General features: G+C 40.5%; 1 protein-coding gene across 1 annotated transcript in view; it reads right to left on the reverse strand.

The window, feature by feature from the left end:
• Nucleotides 1-869: 869 nt before the first annotated feature.
• The window catches only part of LOC109929430 (DDB1- and CUL4-associated factor 1), an 82,747-nt gene continuing 59,740 nt past the window's right edge, over nt 870-23,876 (reverse strand). The window contains exons 15-24 of the mRNA XM_048606523.1: nt 23,523-23,721; nt 22,009-22,091; nt 20,679-20,763; nt 18,895-19,128; nt 17,393-17,486; nt 12,696-12,800; nt 11,031-11,104; nt 9,292-9,396; nt 7,582-7,858; nt 870-4,739 (exon numbers count right to left, since the gene is read on the reverse strand). Coding sequence (XP_048462480.1) covers nt 4,681-4,739; nt 7,582-7,858; nt 9,292-9,396; nt 11,031-11,104; nt 12,696-12,800; nt 17,393-17,486; nt 18,895-19,128; nt 20,679-20,763; nt 22,009-22,091; nt 23,523-23,721 — 1,315 coding nt within the window. The 3' untranslated portion in view covers nt 870-4,680. The remainder of the gene's footprint in view (nt 4,740-7,581; nt 7,859-9,291; nt 9,397-11,030; nt 11,105-12,695; nt 12,801-17,392; nt 17,487-18,894; nt 19,129-20,678; nt 20,764-22,008; nt 22,092-23,522; nt 23,722-23,876) is intronic.

Consider the following 23,876-nt stretch of genomic DNA (forward strand, 5'->3'; position numbering starts at 1 on the left):
GACAATCTGAAAACACGAGGACACAGGTTATTGAAACATGTAGGCATGTAGGTGAAATTTAATGCAGTGGTGAACGTTTTGATCAGGAGGACAAGGGAAGGCAATATAAACAAAAGGATATGATCTAAAAAGGTGCAGGAAAAAAGACAAGTATATATACGCAAAGTGGCTAATAAGGCATATGGGAAATGCAAAAGAAAAGCTTTAAGACCTTGGTTTGGTTTCCACTAGACTATTGCCTAATTCTGAGCACTACACTTTGGCACTGTGTGTAAGCTTATTAGAGAGCACAGAGAGAAAAGAAACTTTGATATCAAAATTGTTTCAGGGTTGAAGGACATCAGTATTTATGCATAGACTGGAAAGTTACCTTCTGAGAAGGTTGAGGCTTGAATCAATAAAGATTTCAAAATCATGAGGGATCCAGAAAAGAGAAAATGTTTCCATTGATAGGCAGATTGAGAGCCAGAGGACAAAGATTCAAGGCAACTGGCAAACAAACAAGTGGTGACAGAAGAATAACTATTTTTAACACAGCTAAGAGGTTAGGATCAGTAATGCACTGCCCAACAGTGTGGAGGCGATAGACACAATTGTGGCTTTCAAAAGGGAGTTGGATAGCACTCAAGAAAAGTTTTTGAAGGGTTGTTGGGAAATGGGACGAGTGGAGTTAAACTTAGAGGTGGCAGAGTCATGGCAGACTGAATGGCCTCTTTTATTGTTAAAAAAAACTCATTCAAATAGGCTGTACGAGACTTTGGATTATCCTAGGATTGACAGTTGAGTGAATGTTAATATTGTTTCAAAAAAAGCCAAAAACAAAGTTGGGGCTAATAACACACACACACACACACACACACACAGAGATGGACTCTGATTTTGTAATCTTTATTTGTTTGATTTCCAGTAATAAAAATATGTCAGCTAAATTCTGTACAAGGCCTAATATTTTTTTTTTTTTTTACAGACTCCTTTTTGTGCTTCATATCACACACTCCTAAATTACAAGAAAATGCACAAAAGATTTGAGACACCCCGGCAAGATGAATGCAGTCCCAGTCCCTGCTTGTCATTTTTTTTTAAAAACTCACTGACAAGCTGTCCCTATTTCTTTAACATATATATAAAAAAATTACTTTGAAAATTCACTGGAGGTGTACTTCTGTTAACAGACCACATTATGGCTGGGCAGAAATTACTTTGTACCACTCGACCAAATCCAGCAAGAACAAATGGAAAAATAACATAAAACCAATTCTTTAAAAAAAAAGCACCATCCTTGACATTCTGTGCCTCGATACCAGTGCATGCAACCAGCATTTCCTGTATGCTAGCACCACTTAGTGGCAGATACTTGTATTAGGACCATTTGGCTCAAGTCAGCAGATGTCATCAGGGGGGAACAGGCAGAGGATTAAACCATTAATCCTTTGTTATTAAAAGATTTTTCAGCATCCTCCTTGAAGAACTATTTCAGTGACACTACTGTTTGCACCCAGACAAGCCCACAATAACACCAGTACACCACATTTAGCATACTGCTTTGAATCTGTTCCAATACAGCTGTTGTGGAGACTGAGATCCAGAAATGCCATTTTGAAAAATACCTACAACAAGGATGGCTATGTGCTGTGCTCAGTCCACTCAGGGTAAAGGCTTCCAGATTAATGATGATTGAGAACACATTTATTATGGTGTTAAGATGCAACGAGGCTATATTTCTTTCCTGAAGGGGTTTGGTTCATGAGATGGAAGACAACAATGGAGACATGGAACGTATGGTCTTTAGGAATTGAGAGTCAACACCTGAGACTCAGATCACGTCCAGCATCAGATAGAGAAAGGGGCCCCTTTCAACTGTCTCAAAGTAATTGTCATCCTGCAATTGGATGTTCAATGGCCTTGAATCCTGCGATCTGGTTGCTGATGCCCAGACATTTCCGTCTCAGTAGTCTTAGGTCCCTTTATTCATTGGTTCGTTTTAACTGCTGATGGGCAATTCCTAAATCAGAGCAGAGCATTCAGATTATGTCCAAATGAATGGGATTCAAGTTAAACACATTTAATTGTTGTTTATAGCCCAAGACTTTGTGGTAAATAGAATGCTGTTGTACTGCATTAGTGTGATATTACCAATAATAAGCCACTTGCTCAAGTGTCTCTCCACCAGCACCTCAAGGGAGACTTCTGACACTGCCACCTAAGAGGATTGGCATTCAGATCAAAGGCCAGCATGTGCTCCATTAAGCACCCATTCTCTCCGCACTGCCCAACAGTCTCTCAGCCCCAAAATACATGATTATTTTGTTAAATATACAAAAGAGACAGATGTTGAGCGCTCAATCCAGGTCATATCTTACACAAATTTAATTTGCAACAGGATTGGACTGGCCTCAAAATTCTATCCTTTTCTAAATTGTTGTTTGAACACAATACTTATACTGACTTTATACCACACCTACTAAGAGTTCAGGAGATCACAGCCACTTACTGCTTAGGTGGCACCAGACTTTATTTCATTTCAACTTATTCCCAGCTCATTGGAGGCAGGAAATAATGCATTAAACAGCCATGTGGAAAATCTGAAAAAGCTATGGTCATTACGCCCATATTTCAATGACTTGGTTGACTTATTTGCTGTTGTAAATCACTGGTAATGTTATCTGGAATTGGAAAATGGATGGAGGCATGAAATGTGCTTAGAAGAATGTGCCAGAGAAAGCAGTTGCAAAAAAAACCAGAAACAGATACAATAATTCATTAGTGTATCATAAGACTATCTCACATCAGCAATTTTAAACTGTTACCCTCTAATTGCAATGAGGATTAATTCAATTGCCATCAACAAATCAACTGTCAGTCACAAATTGCTCGATTAAGGAGGGGCTATATGTTATCAAGAGACACTTTCATACTGGAGATTACTATTCCTTGAGGTAACCATTCCTCTATACCACTGTTGTAAGATTCAAGAGAGATATGGAACCTGATAGAGGTTATAGTATAGACTTTTCATATCTGGGAAAAGCCAATGGTGGGATAAAAGCCTGCTGCTTTTCCACAAATGGAGTTGGATTCAAACCTAGGTTCCTGCAAAGGGGACAATTCGTCACCATTTCATTTAGAGAGGCCAAAAAGATGTAGGAAAATTCAGCAGGAACCCTTATTGCCTTTTCTAATGTTGAGGTGTTGCATATCAGTTATAATTAACATATATCCCATATGACTTGCAAGGTTTCCTGCAAGCAGTTGACTATGTAAAAGGGGATAATTCCAGCATCTTTCCTTTTTCAGCTAAAGAACTCAACAATAAATGCATTGTTACTGCAGCACAGCGCATCCCTGTAGGTAATCTTTTCAGTTCTGTGAGAAGAACTATTAGCATTTCTCCTTCATGGAGCTGGACATATTGAAAAAAGCTCAGAATGGACCATTCACACACCTTGATTGAAATGTGTGTAATAGAAGTTTGGATATGTACCTCAAAATGCAAACACATGTTGTGAGTGCACTAATTTTTAAAATCAGTTTTGGCACTGTGTCCAGCCAGAATTCTCATGCTTTGAAAAGAATAAATGAGTTTCAACTGTTGAGTAAACTGCATTCAAACTCAGAATTCAGAAATGGTCATTCACAACCCTGCCCCATACAAGCATATTTTCAATCTCCAGCAAGGACACATTGCAAACTGTAAAAACTCCAAGTTAGCTTAACTTATGCTACCTTCAATTAATGTCAAAGTGTCTCAAACAACTAGACAATGTACGGTGCTTTCTTCCTCCCTCTCCTGGAGAGTGATGATAGAAGTGAGTAGTAACATTGTTAAAGAAGCAGAAACAAAGGACTGATGACACTCCTCGGAGTACATCTCAATTGTTGATGCAGGCTGAATCTGGGCGAGGGTGCACCACCCGGAGCCATTGAGAAACGCTGGGGCACAGTTGCTTTTGCGCACTTGTCACACAAAGTTTGATAAAGGCGATCATTTATTGGCACATCTGCTGCCTCAGGATCCTGATTAACTTATCAACACTTACTGTACGCAGAAAGCTATGGCATCTAAAGCACAAACTATTCTGCAACACTGACTGAGGTGCACCTTAATGTTAAAACACAAGCAGCAATGAGACGCATTTAGTAGGGCATGGGCTCAGTCCAGAAACTTTACCCATGATATGAAATGGTGGAAAATCATGGCCCAAATCTTCATTGTGATCACCCTAAATATATGGTTCTCTTCATAAACCTTCCATATCTTTTTTTTAATATGTACACTCACACATATAAACAAATGTGTTTTAGAAAATCCATTAAAAAAAACAAACTGTTCTCAGTTTTTCTAAATGCAGTCTCTCCAAGCTGCGATACTGCATGAGGGTCAAAAGCAGACCTTACAAAAGCTTGCTGCCACCGAGGCAAAATTATTCCACAGCCCCATAGTCTGAAAGAGCTGACCAGTCTTTGTGATTGCACAGAATTGGATGGGAAAGTTGCAAGTAGATTTTTTTTTTGCTTCTTCTTTGTCTCCTCATGTGTACGTGTATGTCACAGGGCTGAACTCCCAGTCCCTGAAGTAAAACATTCATTACTCCTAGTATCCTTTCTGTCTCGCCCACTAGGTGGGCATTCTTCATGCCTGGATCGTGATGCGTGCCAGGTCCATCAATCCAGCTGGTAGGATCATTCATTCAGGGACAGGATAATATCATCTTCCAAGTCAGAGTTATCTGTGGTATCCGCTGGACAAAGTGGGGAGGAGAATTAATTACCATTAGTTAATTACAAGGACCATTAAAAATAAAGGACTCTAACTGACAGATACTTAGTTAAGTGGAGTCTTACCAGATTAGCAGTTAGCTGAACGTTTAAATGGGGGCATTTCTTGTTACTCAGCTTTGCAACTCTTCTGCCACTCTTCTTTCCTTGCACCTCAATCTCCTAAAGCCACCACTCTCTTAGGAATAGCAATCACACATGCCAGGTTCTAGTTGAGACTCTGTAACACTACTCTCAGACTCAACCATTCCAATATGTTCCTGTTCAGCCTCTCATCTTCCACCCTTCACGTTTAGCTAATATTCTGCTGGCCTTTGAACAACTTTGCACTAACTTCCATTCACCCAAAGGTGGTTAGCTGGTCAGCAGCTTAGGAGGTAAATGGGTAAGGGAACAAGGGCTGTCCCTGCACCAAGGTGAATTCGGCAGGGATACAAGTGAAGTTAGAAGAAAAGTAAAAATAAGAAAACTCAGATTTAAAGCATGGGGGAGTCTGAGAGGGATGCATCGCCTAGGGGGTTAGTTGAAGTGAAGGTAGCAGGGTCAACTGAATTGATGATATTTGTTTTTGTAACAAAGTCTACAAGCTCCTCACACTTATTGTTGGAGGTGGAGAAGGAAGAACAGAGGGTGCTTCCGAAGTATCATTTGTAGTGAAGGCAAACTAGACATTGTCCCGAAACATTGACTTCTCCTCCCCCAGACGCTGCCTGGCTTGCTGTGTTTTTCCAGCCTTCTGTTTGTCCACCTTGGATTCCAGCATCTGCAGTTTGTTGTCTCTAGACATTTTCTTAACCTGCCTCGCAATCAAACATGATCCAGAGAGGCAGGTTATGAGATGGACAATATTGCTTAACAAAGTATTAAGTGGTCTAATCAGAATTGGTAGTGAATGATTAAATCAGCAGTTAGTTTAAAGGCTTTAAGTTTACATCCTTTAGACTTAAGGGAGTCAAAATGAAGGGTACATCAGGAAATGATCTGGAAAGCAGAGGCAAGTCATGAAAATTAGTTGAGGTGTTATTTAGCAAATCAATAAATATTGCGGTATCATGATGAATTAAAGGCCAGAGGCGAGAGTGTTGGGAATTTGAGTATGCTGTGTTAAGTGACTTGAGGGACAGTATTTTCTAGGGCTGGACTCAAAGTAGTGGGCTTGGGAAAGTGAAGGAGAATGTGGATAGAAAGTGACACAAGGAAATGATCAGATTGCATTACCAGTGATAGTTACAATGTGAGTTACAAAGTGGAGAGATGGAGGGGGTAGCAAATTGAGAATTTCTACAAAGGTGGTAGTTTAGGAAGGAAAGAGGGCAGTGAACTAAATATGTAGAGTTGAGATGGAGGCTATATTTATCCAGGATGAGTCACTCGGTGCAGAGGTTGAGATGGGAAATCAGAGAAGATCACAAAGAGAAACCTGGACTGGGTCGGAAATACAGATCAAAGATTTGAAGTGAGTGTGATGGATGGAAGAGGCAAGATTTTCAAAAGGTGGAGAAGATGCCAGAAGACTGGGGCGAATTGACAAAGATGTGATTTAAAGGCCACACCACTGCGATGCCTATTTGACCAGGTCAAGATGGTGTTGCAAGTAAAGAAGTTTCATTAAAGAGATAGGTGTCATCAACCTTCAGACATGTCTGTCAAAGCCATACAGCCAACATAATCAGTCACAAATACCTCAGGTCTTTCTTCACAAATCAAGAAGCAGAGGGGAACAATGATAGTCAGAGTCCAGAGGCTCAGTGTTTACAATGATGGGGATATGAAAGGGCCGGTCTCTGGCAGGTGTGCAGGTTAAGAGGAGTAGGGAGAAAATACAATGGGGCAATTGAGGTTGCTGCTCATCAAGAGGTTGCAATGAGTAACTTGGTGGATCTGTTAGAGGATGCCAAGAGAGAGAGAGCGAGACAGAGGAAAGTTCAGAAATTATTTTAAAAAGGATGAAATCTAGGATGGTGGCAACAGAGCAGAAAGATGTTGATTACTCAAGAATTCAGGTGTGGCATTAGATCATCAGGGGATGCACCAGTTTCAGAAGCCAAGAATGACCAGAGAAGGACCAGAGAAGGACAGAAGGGGCCCTAGGCTGAAACAACACACCGCGCGAGTCCTGCAGCAATCAACTGGAGACGAGCAAGGTATGGAAATGCATTGTCAGGTTGACTGGACGTAGATGCAGGATACCCTCAAATAAACAGGGTTTTGAACAACAGCAATACCACAACTGCCATGAGCCAATGCTGGAATCAACTGTACAGTGCCTGGAAGACACCTCAAATATCTCTGCTTTCAGTGCGACTTTGGCAGCATCTGCATTTTTCTTCACCAATGAAAAGTATTCCCTTCTCACAACAGCCACGTCTGCTGCTTCCTGCACAAATCAACACTTCTTATACTGCCCTGACACTCTTTATATGGCTTTGACCATCCTGGGAATGTAACCGAAACATTAATTTTTCAAATGCAGCCATTTTTCATTTACAGTTGTTCATCTACAATGCTCATCAGTAATTCATTCAATTTACACCTGGAACCAATTCTGTCCTCAACTCACCGAATTTGGCCATACTTCATTGAAGTATTTTAACTCTAGATTGTTCCTTGCCTTTTCCCAAAGCTGACTTGTAACAGTATGATCACTGCTCCTTAAACATTCCCCGACTGATACCTGATCTGCCTCATTCCGCAGAACTACAGCCCAGCAACGCCCTCTTCTTTGTTTGGCGGGAAATGCCCTGCACTAAAAGGCAGACCTACACTTCTTTGGGATTATTGCACATACAAATGGAATTGACTTACAATCTCCAAGAATGTCTGTATCTTCGTCTTCCCATTCATCTTCGTCTTCCTCCTCCTCCTCTTCCTCAGCTTCCTCTTCACCATTACCCAGTAGAGCTTCTAGCTCCTCCTCATCAGACGCCGTGAAGTCCCGTTCTCCATCCTGGGCTGCATTTGCCTCACTCCCGTTATTTTCATCCTCCCCATCCAGCAATGGGTCAGTGTCCAAGTCATCCAGGTCATCTTCAGAATCATCATCATCGTCATCATCATCATCGTCATCCTCTTCTTCCTCGTCCTGTGACAGCAACATCATCATCAATATTAGTTCTGTATAATACTCAGTGATACTTTCTTCAAATTGACTGTTGTCAAAATATGACAAACAAAATATTAAGAGCAGCAGGGGGACTTCAGCCCTTGGGCCTACACTACTATTCAGTTAGATCATGGTTGGTTTGTGCCTCAACTCCATCTACCAATTATGATTCTGCCATCCTTAATACCCTTATGTACATACTATGAACATAAAAAGTAGTTTTGAAAGCTCCAATTGACTTCTCCCAGCTTTGGCAGCTTATTTGATGCACAAATTCCAGGTTTCCAAGACATTGCATGATGACAACATTGCCTCTTGAGCAGCCTTGGTCTAATTTCAAAGTTTAATCCCCTTTCTCAAGTTCACTGCTCTGGTTTCCCAATGGCTACTGCCATATGAATCCCCCATGTGTCACTAACCCCCCTTACCATCTCAGCCAGGTGATAATTCAAAGTGAGCACACAAGAGCACCAATAGAGTCAATCCTCTGTGCAATCTTTGTATCAGGGCTCACTGTCTGTAATTAGGAACAAGAACACCTGATCTTTTCTGTTCCTCATTCAAAGGTTGGTGAGATCAACTGGTGTCTCAGTTGAGAACAGCTACATCAATACAGATCAGTGACTAAACCATGGGCAACTTTACTGTGAGGTTCAATAAAATACTGCACATAATTTGTTTACAAGAGAAGGTTAAAGTCTGAGCAGGGCACTTTGCCCACTCACCAAACAGCCTGATCATCCCTGGCCTATGCTCATGTCTTAGATTCTGTAGTCTTGTCAAAATCTTGGAGAGAAAAGACTAAATTGAGGCAACTTCGGTCACTGCTACTGTTCTCTTTATTCTTTCCAATGAAATTAAGATGCCCAAAATAGTACATTGAAAGTACGTAATACCAACAATTAAACTTGAACACTGGCAGCTCCAGGGAACTCTCTGCCTCCTGGACTGGCCATTTTTAGATTTCAGCTCAGTTTGGCAATGAAACCAGCCTTAAAATGAATAATATGAACCACAATTAACATTACACAGTGCTGAAGTGACTCAACACTTCAGTGTGGCATTTTTCCTCTCATTTGAGCTAGAAAACTGCTACTTTGGTTTTTGTCTGCCCACAGAATCATGTAGCTGTGAAAAGTGCCCACTGATGAAAACAAACATTCTCCACTGGATCTGTTGTATTCAGGGATCTCAAAGATTTCAGACACGAAAACCCCGACTGTTGTTTGGCCACAAACAGTCATCGTGCCTGATGTGTCCGTTACTTTAGGGTTAAAAGATTGAAGTGACAGGTTTTTGTTTCTTGATCTCACCCTTAGACCCACTGGGTAGACTGGCTGGTGATCACATTGTTTAAGCAGAACTGAAAGGATGTGGCTAAAACTAAGTATATGGGAATCCACAGTACAGACCTGATCCTCCTCTTCATCCTCTTCCTCTGCAAGCCGCTGACGCCCCACTTCGTACAATCTGCAGACAGTGTCCATTGACAGGGCATCCATGCTGCTGCCTTGGTTCTGCAATATGTTATGGAGCATTAATACAGAGCAGCATCCATAAAACCAAACCACACCAGTGTGCAGGAATACAAGCTTGTAAATAAGACATTAAACTACAACTTGAAGTCACACTGTACATTTATTGTGGTAAAACAAACAAGGCATTTCATAGGAAAGTTATAAGACCAGAAACTAACAACAAGCCACACAAAAGATGTTAGGTCTGGCGGACAAAAGCTTGGATAAAGAAGTAGGTTTTAAAGGTGTGCTTTAAAGGAGCAAAGTAAAGTAGAGGCTGACAATCTAAACAGCTGAAAGCACAGGTGCCAATAGTGAAGAAGAAGAATAAAGGAGAAACTTGCAGAGGCCAAGGCTGAGAGAGTTTACAAAGCAATGGAGGCACAAGATCATGGATTGATTTGTTAAGGAGGACGAGAATTGGTTTTGCTTCTCTGTTGTTCCCATGAACCTGCATGACATTCACCACAATTTACCCAAATTAGTCCTCATCAGGTATTAGTCTGTGCCATGCCAGCCTGAGGTCAATGCGAAAATGGAGGATATGACATTTGATCCTGATCTGTCCTTACTATATGTCAAATCACTTCCATTTGCAGTAATGCTACTGAACAATGGGTGGAAGTGAGAATTTTCTCCAACCCAGACAGGCTGATTCGCAAAGATCAAAACCTTTGAATCAGCATATAGCTGATGGTGATTTGACACTATGACCAATTTTGACATGCAAAGCAGAGACATGGCGTGCCAGCTGACAGTTTACATTACTGTTCTTTCATTTTCAAACCTTGGGTTTGAATTTAGCCTATACTGATGCAGTATATGCCTGTTCATTGGGAAAACTGGAAAGAGCTGAGAGCGCATGGGCAGTTTTTCATGTAATGATTCTCTGGTATTGGTTTCAGTCAATTCAGAAGAGTTATTAGGAGAATGTAAATTCCACTCTGATGAGGGATGGCATGTTGGGATAAGGATAAATAGATGTGGAGGGAGTTTTACCTTGCTCTTAAACTGCTCCATATCTTGTTTGGTAGGTCCTATGGCTGATGATGATTGAAGATAAAAAGGAGAAGAATCTCATGCATTGAAGCTCCTCACTTCAAATGGTGTAAAAATAAAGAAACTAAGCAAATGTTCTACTCAGCCTAGACATTACTGAGCATTGAAGGGACAGACATTACAGTGTTAAATGGACAAGAGTGGGCAGTTAAATCAGGTTAGGTAATCAATTTGGATTTGCAGACAGATACCTACAACAGAAATTCTAACTTATTTCACTCAAAGATTGAAGGAGACGTTTCCTGGGGATTTACTGTAGCCTTAAGTTTTGAGGTTTGATCCTCAGCCTGTAATGGACTAGGAGCATGTCAAGTCTGAGCCAGGAGCAGGCAGCTGAGAGGATTAGCCAGGGAACTTGTTGCTGATCTATTTACTACCTCCTGGTGGAATATACAAGTTACTATACATGACCGTACTATTCTCCACAGTCTGTTACGTGAGATGGTCCTTCTTTGACCAAATAATGAGGTACCACTGGTGCCCTCCTTTCAGCAGAAACAAATTTCTTCCTGTGCCCACACAGACAGCCAAGAGTTGTCACGTTATTCATACTGTAGACCAGAGCCTGGGCCTACCTCAATTACAGCCAGATAGCAGTCCTTAGTATCTGTGCAAAGATCGAAAATGTTCCTCTTCACATCAAGGGTTGCTTTAAAAATAAAAGAAAATTTTCAATTACTATATTGCTGTAAATTACATGATGACATTACCTCATTATTCAATATAGAATGCTAAACAAGTCAGCAAGTTGATTCTCCTAATATCAATCCCTGTCTCTCACAAAACTGAAATAAAGACACAGTGCTGGAAAAAACTCAGCATACTTTGGCAGCGCTGGTGAGGAGAGCGTGAGTGAATGTTAAGTCTCTAATGATTTTTCTTCAGACTGAAGAGTTATATTGGGCTCGAAACTGTAACTGATCCTTTCACAGACACTATTAGACCTGCTCAGTTTTTGAGCATCTGCAGTATTTTACTTTTATTCTATTGAGAAAGTGACCTAGAACCATTGGTTAAATGCTGGCTTTAAAGAGAGAGATGGTCACAGCTTTGGATGCAGCAAACTCAGCTCTGCTCAGCAAGTTGCTGGAAGAAGCGAATGTCATCTGTTTATAAAACAAATTGCTGGAGAAACTCAGCAGATGTCCATGGAGACAGAAACATTTCAAGTCTGATAGTTCGGAAGAAGAACCTGTTATCTGTTTAAGAGGCAAATACTTCGGGTATCTGTACATAGGCAAAATAAATACATCGTCATACTTTATCAAGGTTAAAGGAAAGCTCAAGATGGAGGATGGTGGGGGAAGGGAGATGATAGCAAAGGAAAACAGTGAGTGCCTCACTTTAGGATATGAAGCTTTAATTCATCCTGGGCTGATTAGAGGAGGCTTTCACACGAAGTGTCCTGTATAAAATTAATTCAACTCACATTGCAGTGAACGCAGGCACAGAGCAAAGCTGGATGTAAACTAACTCCACTTAGATAACCTCAATAGAACATGGGACTGAGCGTGGCAGTGGGGAGCATTCTACTGGCAGAAGCATGTTATTGGAGCAGAGAATAAGCATAGTGAGCTTCACTCTGTAATTAACTGTACCATACCCAAATAGAAGTTGCTTACTGCCAATATTGGGTGGTGCTCGAAATTGGAAAGCGTGCTATTCGCCACTCAGATGGGTCCAAGTAGCAGTGATTACTTTCCAACTAGCAGAACAAAACTGAGTGGCAGTCCAAATGAAATAAAGAATTACTTAATGACTTGCAAGAAGTTTGTGAACACCAAAGGAAGTGCTTCCAGTAAGTGAAAACCACCAGCAGTTGGCTAACAGAATAAGTGGCCACTCAGACATGGAGTCATCAAGTGTTTGATCCTTCACTGCAAGTAACTTTGCAGAGCGTGAGAAAGATCCCACACTCTGGTGAGATGTCCATATGGACTCCTGGAAAAATATACATCTTTGATTGTGGCCGCTCTTGCTAGTACTACAGCAGCATTTCTGGAGGCACACACTAATGTAACAGTGAAAGTTATTCAACTTCAAGGAAATAGTAGTGAATGGGCTCAAGCCACAAAAGGCAAAGAACTTGTACCCCAAGGGCAATACAAATAAGCTAGAAACAAACAACCAACCATAACGGATTCTACCTTTTACAATGTTAATCCAGAAAGTAACTAGCAACAAGAAATTAAACACATTTCAAAATGGGGCAATCGAAAGTTAGCGCTCAGCTCTCTCACCTATTGGTTTGTAGTCAGTAGCATCAAAGGTCCTGAAAGAGGATCCAAAAGGACTCTTCATCCGCACTTCTATCAAATCATCTTCGTCATCTGCCTGCAGCATAGCTAGAACACACAAAAAAAGATCAGAGAAAGAACTCATTCACATAGCCTCATACTTCAGTGCTGTGCACATTACTTGCAATGCAATGACTTATGCAAAGAGATCGCAGCAGCCAGCCTGTGCATAAGTTTCCTGAAACAACCTGTGTACTAGGAAATGACATCACAGAAACATTTGTCCCAGTGTTTATCCTCTTTTATGGATCATAAAATTGACTGCTAAAGGTAACTGAATGAGGATTGTCTGTAGGGAGATGTGCCATATTTATGAGCTCAGTGCATCAGATAATCCTTGAGCAGCATGCACCAGGTACAATGCCAATCCTGGAGTTGGAAATTCACTTTTCAAATATTGCAATGGGATCTTTATACACACATATAAGAAATTGGTGTCCACTGAACACTCTCCTCCAAAACAAGCCTGTAAATACACAGGAGCATAGGCAATTGGAGGCCAATCAGCACAAGCCCCACGAAACTCTCCTCTGACTCAATTACCGGGACCATAGAAGTCCCTTACCCAGTAAGTAATAACTGACCCACTTTAACTGTCAATATCCTCTCCGCTTAGGTACTTTTCAAGTTTATGGACCACAATATCTCCATTCACCGGGTTTCAAAAACTTGTTTCAGAGGGTAATGACATTCTTTGTAACAAAATACTTCCTAATATTTAATTTAACTAATTTAATCAAAGCACTGTCATATGTGTCTCCCTCTCTAAACCTATAACCCTTAACATCTTAAAAAAAAAACTTATACCAATGGACTCGCTCGAAGTCTAATATTTTAAAAATCCCTTTCTCTAAAACAAAGTTCTAACACTTGGAAACTTATTCTGGGCATGGAAACTTTGTTTAGGTGCTAGTCACTCCAGTACCCCTGTGCTGCCTCTTCAAAACAGCTACTTAATTAGTCCCATTCATTTACTACTTCTCTTAGCCCTATACTTATTTTTTTCCACATATTTATTCCATTCCCTTGTGAAAGTTACTACTTAACCTGCTTCCACCAATCTTTTAGGGAATGCACAAAGATCAGAAGAAATAGGAGCGAGAGCAGGCAGTTTGGCCACCAAGCCTGCTTCAACTTTCATTAAGAGCATGGCGAATCTACTAATGACCTTAATTCCACTTTCCAGCCTGTGCCTTATTATAGTATTAACTGCCTTGTAGATCAAAAATCTGGCCAGCCTTGAAGAATATATTCAATAGTACAGCTTCTGCTACTGCCAAAAAAATGCCTCCTTACTTCCATGATAAATGGTAGACCTCATTCTTAAACTTCTTCTTTGGTTCTAGATTCTCCAGAATGAGTGGGGAAGAGGCGAGAAGATCCTGCCAGTATCTACCCTGTTAAAATCCTCACATTCTTCTATGCCTCAACGACACTGCCTCTCGTACTTTTAAACTCCAAAGAGTATAGATCCAACTTGCTCAACCTATCCTAAGACAACCCCCTAATTGAAGAATTAGCTGGTGCACTTTCTCTAAACTACTTCCAATGCAACTCTCTCTCCCCCATAAGTAAAGCAATTAAACCTGAACAGCACAGTGCTCCACATGTGGTCTAATCAAAATGCTGTACAGCTGCACTAAGATGTCCTTTCTTTTATACACCTTCCCTGTTGAAATAAAGGCGAACATTCCAGCTGCTTTCCTAATTAATGGCTGCATGCAACCTTTGAGATTCATGCTCAAGGGCACCTAGATCCCTCTGCGCCATAATATTCTGTATCTCGAACAATATTATGCTTTGCTATTCCTCCTGCAAAGTGGACAATCCCACAGTATACTCCATCTGCCAAATTTTTCGACATTCCCTTATTCGCTCTATATTCCCTCAGACTCTCTGTACCCTTTTCACAACTTGCTTTTCTATATGCCTTTGTATTGGCAACAAATGTGGCTATCTACCCCCTTCATTCACATCATTAATATAGATAATAAATTTTACAGGCCTCAGAAGAGACCCCTTTGGCACTCTACACATGACTGCCAACCTGAAAATGATCTATTTATCCCAACTGTTTCCTGTTAGGTAGTGAATTCCTCTATCCATGGTCATTAATCACACCATTAATCTTGTGCAATAAACTCTTGTTGAAAGAATTCTAGAAACTCAAGTACATTATATCTACTTCCCCTTTAACTGCCCCGTTTGTTACATTGTCAAAGAACTTGAATAACTTTGTACATGATTTCCCTTTCACAAAATGAACTATAAGCCCTGTTGCTACTTCCTTCATCACGATTTTAGCATTTTCCCAACGATAGATATAAGGCTAGCTGGTCTATGGTTTCTTGCTTTCTGTCTCCCTCCTTTCTGGAATTGAGGTATTGTACTTGCAGTTTTCCAAATCCACTGGAACCTCTTCAGAATCTACAGAACACTGGAAGATTACAACCAATGCACCCTACTATCACAATACTCAGCCCTTTTGAGACTCTAGGATGTATAGGGGGCTTGTCAGCCTTTAGTCCCATTAGCTTTCTTATTATCTTCTCTGTAGTGATAGCTGTTTAAAGCTCCTCCTGCCCTTCTGTCCCTTAATTTTCTACAATTCTTGAGATGCTTTCTGTGTAGAGAGATTCAAAATACAGTCCAAAACCTCAGGCATTTCCTTATTTTCCATTAATTCTCTAATCTCGTATTCAGATCAATGCTCACTTTAGCCAATTATCCTTTTTATAGATTTGTAGAAAGGTTTTACTGTATGATTCTGTATTTCTTGCTAGTTTTCTCTTGTACTCTTTCACCCTTTTTTCAAAGGGCAACATAGCTGCTGTGTAAAATAATCTCTCAACTCTCCTCAAATTCTCGTCAAACATCTTAAGTTGGTGTTGTCAGGTTATTGATTCTCCTGCCAATGAAATTTGTTTTTCCTGATTTACTTTGATTATCAAAACAGTTCAATCTTGTGGATCTCTTTTCAATTCCCCATAACCTTAGTGGCTTTTCCTTATGAAATATAACTTTTGCAATTTATTCTGCTACCTTCAAATATTGGCATATTGTAACTAATATCTTTTAGCCATTCTGACTGATGCACCTGGACCAGGGTCATAAATTTTAACTAGGAATGGTGAATCAAATCTAAGCACAAGACTCCAAATATGTACCAAAGTAGTATGTGCAATGTTTTATATTGGAGCTGGTGTTGGTGCATTGCTAATGTCACTCGATAAGCAATCCAGAATCTCAGCCTAATGTTCCGAGGACATTGCTTTGAATCCCACCACGGCAGGTGGTGACATTTGAATTCAAGGAAAAAAATTTGTGATTAAAATGCTAGTCTAATGGCGACCAAGTAACCACTGCTAATCGTCATAGAAACCCATGTGGTTCACTAATATCCTTTACAGAAGTTAACCTGTCCTAGGAGTACAGAATGTGCAAGGGAAATCTTTAAAGGAATTAGAGCAAGGAGGAGGTACAATTAGAAAATAGCAGGTAAAACAAAGGGAAATCCTATGTTATTTTACAAGTACATTAAGGATAAAAAAATTAACAAGGGAAAGAGTAGGGCCCAACATTAATTTGTGTGTGTAGCCAGACTACATAGGTAGGTTTTTAAATGAATAAGTAAATATGTCAGTGTTCACTAGTCAGGGGGCCAATGTGGGTTTAGAAATCGGGGAGGAGGCTGTGATTCAATTAAAGAAGTTAACATGGACATGAGATTCTCAGTGGTCTGGTAGGCAGAAAAGTAGATAAATCTCCAGGGCCGAATGAGTGAGGCAAGGGAGGCTTTTACCAACTGAGACAGAGATTATAAGAGCAAGTTGTGTTGGAATGGCACAAAACGTTTAGTTAGGTCATAGCTAGAGTACTGTATGCAGTTCTGGAATCCACATCATAAGTGGGATGTGATAGCAATGAAGAGGGTGCAGAGGAGATTTACCAGAATATTGTCTGGGCTGGAGAGTTTTAGTTATGAAGAGAGATCTGATAGACTGGGGTTGTTTTCCTTGGAGCAGAGGAGATCGAGGGGAGTATATGACAGACATATAAAATTATGAGGAGCAAAGGTAGGGTAGACATAGATATTTCCCTTTGGGCAGGCATCAATGAATGGGGCATAAACTGACAGTAAGGAGGAGAGGAGGTATAAAGGGGAGGAGAGGATGTGAGGTTATCCAGTATTTGTGAAACCCATAGAGGAGCTCCAATCTTCTTACAAATGAAGTCCAGTTTCACATCAGGAATCTGCTTGGATGAGCAACAAGGAAGGGGGGAGTGCAGGAGATGAGGGAAGAAGAAAGTCAGCTGGGGGAGTAACTTACTTGAGCACCAAAAGTCTTTTGAAATTTGTACATTAACTGCTCAGAACAATTTTCCTCTACAAAACATACTTTGTTGGAAAGTCCCACACTAGTGCTCACGCCCTTCTCCAACCATCCCCGATATGAAGGAGACAGACATTCCAGTTCTGGTCTAGACGGCCTTATGAAGTGAAGCACTGCAGAGACAGGTGGGTTTGAAAATTCCATACTACTTTTCAACTCCACAAAAATAATCATTTATCCCTCTTCCAAAATAAAGTTGGTATGTTTTGTAAGTAAACACCACTATCACCCTTCCAAAGCTCCTACCTCCATATATAACCGTGCCTGTGTTGTTGAAGACTATTCGACACTGGTCTAATGCTGGGACTGTGTGCAGAAGGTGAAATGTCCGCAGATCCCACTGAAATGAAGCTTTTGTTAAAGGACTCACTCCAACACTGTTGGATCATGAATACAATACTTAAAAACTTCAGGACCTTACGATTAATTATATTAGAGGCATATGCCACTCAAGTGTACATAATATACAACCTCCATCTAAAACCGAGGAAATATTTGGAGCATTTCCTCTCAACAAAGAACTTTACAGTGCACTTCTGCACAGAAAGATTTATGGTAGCTGACTCAACAAATACTCTCAGTAAAACCCACGCACTCAAGTCTCCTGGTCACACAGATTCTCTGCTTGCTAAATGCAGCCATGCTATTTGGTGTTCTCTTGTAAATGACATGCACAGCTACATGAATAGATAAATGTACTCAATTGTTTACTTTCTCAGAACAAATTGCTTAGTCCTTGACTATTAATTTTCTGCTTGGAATTGAATTCTTTTTGTTATTGAGAGAAACAAGTTATTTATTTAAAATGTAAACGAATACCACTACCTGCAAATTTCCCTCAAAGACGCTTAACTCATTCGAACTATGATCGTTATTCCTTCAATGTCACGGGTACAAACTCCTGGCACTCCCTGACAGCAATGTGACATACCTACACCACATGCACCGCAGTTCAAGCAGGAGCTCACACAAACATTCTCAAGGGCAATTTGGGATGTGTCATAAATGTTAGTCTAGCCAGCAAAGCTCATGGATGAATAAAAGAAATTGCTACAGGCCTTAAATACAACGAAAATTCTGGAAATGATCAGCTGACCAACTGCTAAAAGAGGAATGCAAGAATAAGGTTTCATGTCTATGACCCATTTCCCCAAGAAATGGTTATGACCCAAAATGACTTTACCTACTGCTATCCGCTGATATGCTGAGCATGCAATTGTCAGATGAGATTTCCAGTAGCTGTACTACATTTTAGCTTGAAATTCAATAAAAATGACTTTTTCCTTGTGAACAGATTACAGGCTTTGTCCATTAAAATTCAGGCTGTCTGTGAAAAGCATTTGGAGCTTTACTACATTAAGTTGAGGTACTCTTGATGGTGATGGGTAGTATAACGTCTGAAAAACTACTTGCACCTCTCAACACCGAAGTGTTGTAGATTGACTACCATTTTTCCAAAGTGTACTCAAAGCCTAGCGATGAAACCATAACTACATTTCTGAAACGCAGCATATCTAACATTAGTTTAATTTAAAATAAAAAGACAGATGTAGTTCACAAATAGGTCTGGATAATTTGCATTTTCTCTCTCAGCTTTTTGGTCCCCCTCCATAAGTGTTCTCCAGTTAAAAATCCAAGTCTTCAAAAATTGACAGGAAGACTTCTAAAATATCCCCTAAAATCATTGAACATTTGTTGTACAACATCCCAGTTCCTCCAGTACACAGTCCCTTGTTAGTGAAGGATACAATCTCTGTATTGATGATGACTTCCAGCCCATTTGGATGGAACACTCCACTGATGTTCATGTTGAACTTATCAAACTTGTGAATGGCCTGTGTTGAACGGATATCCCACAGCACTCCGTCATTTAACACCAAATCATCTGTGGGGTTAAAGGTTGCACAATTCCGCTTGTAGTTGTTGGCTAGGTCAGGATTGTAGAGAGTGAGGATGTTTTGGCCTGTCTGGATATCGTATATCTATGGACAGAAGAAAAGACAAGCTTTTTTTCAATATTTGTATTTGTGTTGCGTGCAAAAGGTGAGAAATATTGATGCTGCAGAATCTGAACAATTTGGACATTATGTATGAACAGCCTTTTCTCGACTTTGCCATAATAACATTCCTCAATCTTAACATCAATAGCAGAACAGTGTCGTATTGTCTCCATCTCTCTGAGTCATCCTATGGGATTTCAGTAGGTTCGTTAAATCTACTGCTGCCTTAGCTTTGTGTTGCAGATCTAAGTGCTTGAAGAATCGGATTGGGACAGATTTTTAAAAGAACCTACATTCTCAAATGCCGTGACCTTAGAATTTATATAGTACTTTTAATATTCAAAAAGGTGAAGTTCTAGGTATAGAAATGGATACTGGGCTAAAGGAAAGACTTTAGAAGGAGCAGCCAACGATTGGTGAAAGGTTTGGGTTTTAAATATGGTCTTAGAAAACATCAGCGAAGGCTGACGGATTAATGGTGGAAATTACAGATCACAGGACCAAGGTGGCTGAAGGCACAGCCATTAAGGGGGAGGCAAAAGGCGGCAGATAGATGCATGAGAGTTCAGTCAAAGGAACAAACATTTTGGGGAAGGAAGGATCAACCTCAAAAAGAATTTTTGGCATCAGAGCTGAGATAAATTGAACAAGGGCAGGAGTGAGTGACAAACAGGATTTTTAAAAAATTCATTCACAGGATATGGGCAGTGCTAGCTAGCTGAGCATTTATAACAATTCCTAATTGTTGCAGGCCTGGTGTCACATGTAGGCTGATCAGATAAGGACGGCAGATTTCCTTCCCTGAAGGACATTAGTGAACGAGATGCGTTTTTCCGACAATCAACAATGGTTTCTTGGTCATTATTAGACCCTTAATTCCAGATTTTTACTGAATTCAAATTTCACCATCTGCCAGTGAGATTTGCATCTGGGACCCCAGAACATTACCAGGGTCTCTAGATTAAATGTCTACCAATAATTCCAATAAATCATTGGTTCCTCTATGGCAGCAGAGTTTTGGATGTTTACAGAAGGTTTAGGATGGGCTGCCAAGCATTGGAGTACTGGAATAATTAGGTCTGTTGGGACAAAGGCACAGATGAGGATTTCAGACAGGCAGACAGTGATGAACGGAGATAAAAGTGGGCAGTCTTTACTATGTTGAAAATACAGGGTTGACTAGGACACAGAAGTTACAAGGTTTGATTTGGCCTGTGATACTGTCTGGGGAGGGAACAGAATTAGTGACAAAAGTATAGAGTCTGTTGTTAGGTCCAGAGATGATGGTCTCAGTTTACACAGTGCACCATTGTGGAGCAGGTCATTGGATTGTGAGCAGCAATGGGAGCCATAGGTGATTTATTCCCGTTCCTCAACCAGACCAGATTACCTAACATAACATACATGAAACCACGTGAGATGCACAGATTATTGTACAGAGTTGAAGCCTTTATCCACTGGGGCACTGGCAGATCAAATGACCAATATTCCCATTACATGCATCACATATAAGCCAAAGTCAAATTACTCACATGAGCCACTTCCTCCTTTGTCCCAATGACTCTGTCCTGAGAGAGTTTACTGAATTCCACATAATGATCATCTGTGAATGAGTGCCTGAAACATTAGGAACATCATTGCCAAATTAATTCCAACAGCACAGATCCAAAACAAACACTCATACCTGCTTAAGGTCTAGTGCAGATAAGTTCTGTTTAGAGACCTCACCAAATTGCACTATATGGCTCTTCAGGACAAAAATACCTCCTCTTTCCAGCACAAGACAAGCCTCTTTTACCCATCCATTCATCCACAGGCTTGGTATTCCATTTTCATCTACTATGATAAGGCCAGCAGATACATGGGAACACCACAAAGCTCCTCTTCAAACCACTCACTATTCTGACTTGAAAAAAAAATCTTGCTGTTCCTTCACTGTCACTGGGTCAAAATCCTGGAATTTCCTCCGTAATGGTATTGTGGGTCTACCTATAGCATATGGACTGCAGCAATTCAAGTCTGCAGCCGTGGCCTTGTCAAGGGTAACTAGGGACTGGCAATGAATGCTGGCCTAGCCAGTGATGCCCACATCCCACAAGAAAATTAGAAAAGAAACTCATTCACACTTACAGAAGCTGGGAACTGAATTACTTCAATGCATCAAACATAGGTACATTCCAGCACCCCTCTAATGCATCATACACTGGTGTACTGGTACATACAATCTTTCAAACCAGTGCTGTGATTAAAGTCTAATGCATAAAGCCACCACAAATATTAGCACCTTCCCCATTTTAAACTACCACAGGACGGGAACAAGCATTTTTAAACTACCACAAGCATGGGAACAAACAAACACACAAAAAATTCAGAATTTATTTTATGAAGAAATAATGACAACTTCTTTTCTAGCTAAAGCAAAAAAGTTTAAGCCACAAAGAGACACAGCAACTAGCCTTCATATCCTTAAGATGGAGAAGGTACAATCAACCTCTTTTGCTGGCTGTCCAATGATGCTTACTGGAAATTGACTTGTGGACACATTTGAGAGGTCACAGCTTCAGGTGATACCAAAAGTTGGTAAATATTTGAAAATTCAGCACTGTGGATTATTCTCCACATGCAATACTCTTTAGTGTAGTGCAGTGCATCCTTGATTAAAATCACAAATGCAACCTCAAATTGTACTGGATAGCTGAGGAGCACAGGGATTCATCCCAGTAACACACCCATTTTTCTGTATTGGTCCATTGTAATTCAAGGCTTGAAAACCTCACCTAAAATGACACACCTGGCAGAGTAAAGAAACTATATGTCTGGCATTTACAACTCTTATACTTGTGAAAAATCATCTTCACTTACTTCATGTCAAAGACTGACTTCATTCCCCAGAGAGCAGAGAGAGGCTGGCCCCAACTTGCTGACGTTAATAACAAGGATCCATCCTGCAAGCACACATGGACAGAAGTTACAGAAAAATTAAATATCAGGTCTGTCAGTACGTAGAGTAATACTGGTACTGATACTCAATCCCTCAGTCAAAATTATTATACATTACCTGACTATTATTCGATTACTAAATGCAAGACTTTACCATGAGCAAATTGGGTGTCACAGTTTCTAAAACCAAAACAAAATCAGTGACCACACTTGGAAAGGTGTTTCACTGAATGTAAAGCTCTTTATGACATTCTAAAACTAAGAAAGGCACTACAGAAATGTATTTTCTGGACTTATGTGGACTTATGTCACTTAAACCGCCACTGTCCTGATCATTGTTGGATAGCCCCACGAACAGTATACTGAAGGAAGCACAATCACCAGGAATATGGGTCTATAATCATGATTGTCACAAAAGTAGGATTTGGATTTTGGTTGTACAACATGGACTGAAACTGAAGGAAAAATCTCAAGTCAATTACACAGAAAGCCTGGGAAGAAATCCAAAGAGATGGTGCACAAAAATGCATTGATGGGACACATGGGTTAGAAACAAAGAGTGGTTGCAGTGGGGCAAAGAGGAAGGAGAAAATCAAAAGGAATAAGCCAAGCCACAGTTACAGCCGACTGTACGCTTCAGAAAAACCAGAGCATAACAAGTCTACCAATCAAGGGCTGTACATTATGAAGCATTCTGTTAAAGGCGTCCAAAAGCACAATCACTTGCAGTGATTTTATCCCGACCTAGCCTGACAGACATTCCTACTTGGATTTGGTACAGATCCTGACTGCCCTGCTGCATCCTACCAAAGTGGGCATCTTGGGGTTAGGAGCCTAAATGGCCAGTGTCTGTTAGGACACGTGACTGAGGCAAGAACTGCAGATTCCTGCAGGGCTTAATGAATTGTGCTCAGGAGTGGGAACCCCAGGCTACGAGTAGCATCAGCATCACCAGGCTCAGATCAAACAGGCTGGAGACTGAAACAAGGATCTCTGCTTTGCAAATCTCAGCTACTCACGGCTGTAACCAACACGGACCGGGTAACGTATATAGGCATACAAATCTAGACTGACACTTCAGTACAGTGCTGAAGAAATATTGCACAGCTGGGAGATTGTACCTTTTGGGCGAGACATTAAAACAAGGCCATTTGCCCTTTTGTTTTGGTGGAAGCAAATGACTCGGTATTTCAGAGACACCAGGGAGCTCCCCATTACCCGGCTGATACTTTTCCGTTAAATCACTAAAAAATAAAGATTGCATATTTCTGTTTGCAGGATCCTGCATTTCTATATTTTAAATAGAATTATTTGGTTATAGAACATTTTGAGACATCCTGAAGTCTGAAAAGTACTGTATAAATGCAAGCCTTTAAAAAAATTTAAATGCACATCCTTCCCAGAACATGGACGGGACCTCGTAATATTGCACTTACCTTGGATGGCTCTAGGTGTGTTATGGCAGAATTATGACAGGCATATGTACCCTCTTCTTGGCCGCTAAATAAATTGTAGAGTTTTAATTCTCCCGTACATGTCCCCAACATCAGAAACCGCTCTCGCGCAGAGAATGTGCAGCATGTAAAACCACTGCCTTCCTCATCTGATTCTCTGAACACAGAAATGGGTCGGAACCTGCAAGAAGTGAGCAGGATACAGAACTCAATTTTTGTTATGAATACTTGAGGAATAATTAGGTTATGTAGTAAGTAACATTTCAACAGAACAGATTTGAAATACTAATTCTATAATTCCATTTACACCATCCTCCTTTCCGTGAACACCTGAAG

Source organism: Rhincodon typus, chromosome 16 (assembly GCF_021869965.1).
Source record: "Rhincodon typus isolate 14 chromosome 16, sRhiTyp1.1, whole genome shotgun sequence".
In the NCBI taxonomy this organism is placed as follows: domain Eukaryota; kingdom Metazoa; phylum Chordata; class Chondrichthyes; order Orectolobiformes; family Rhincodontidae; genus Rhincodon; species Rhincodon typus.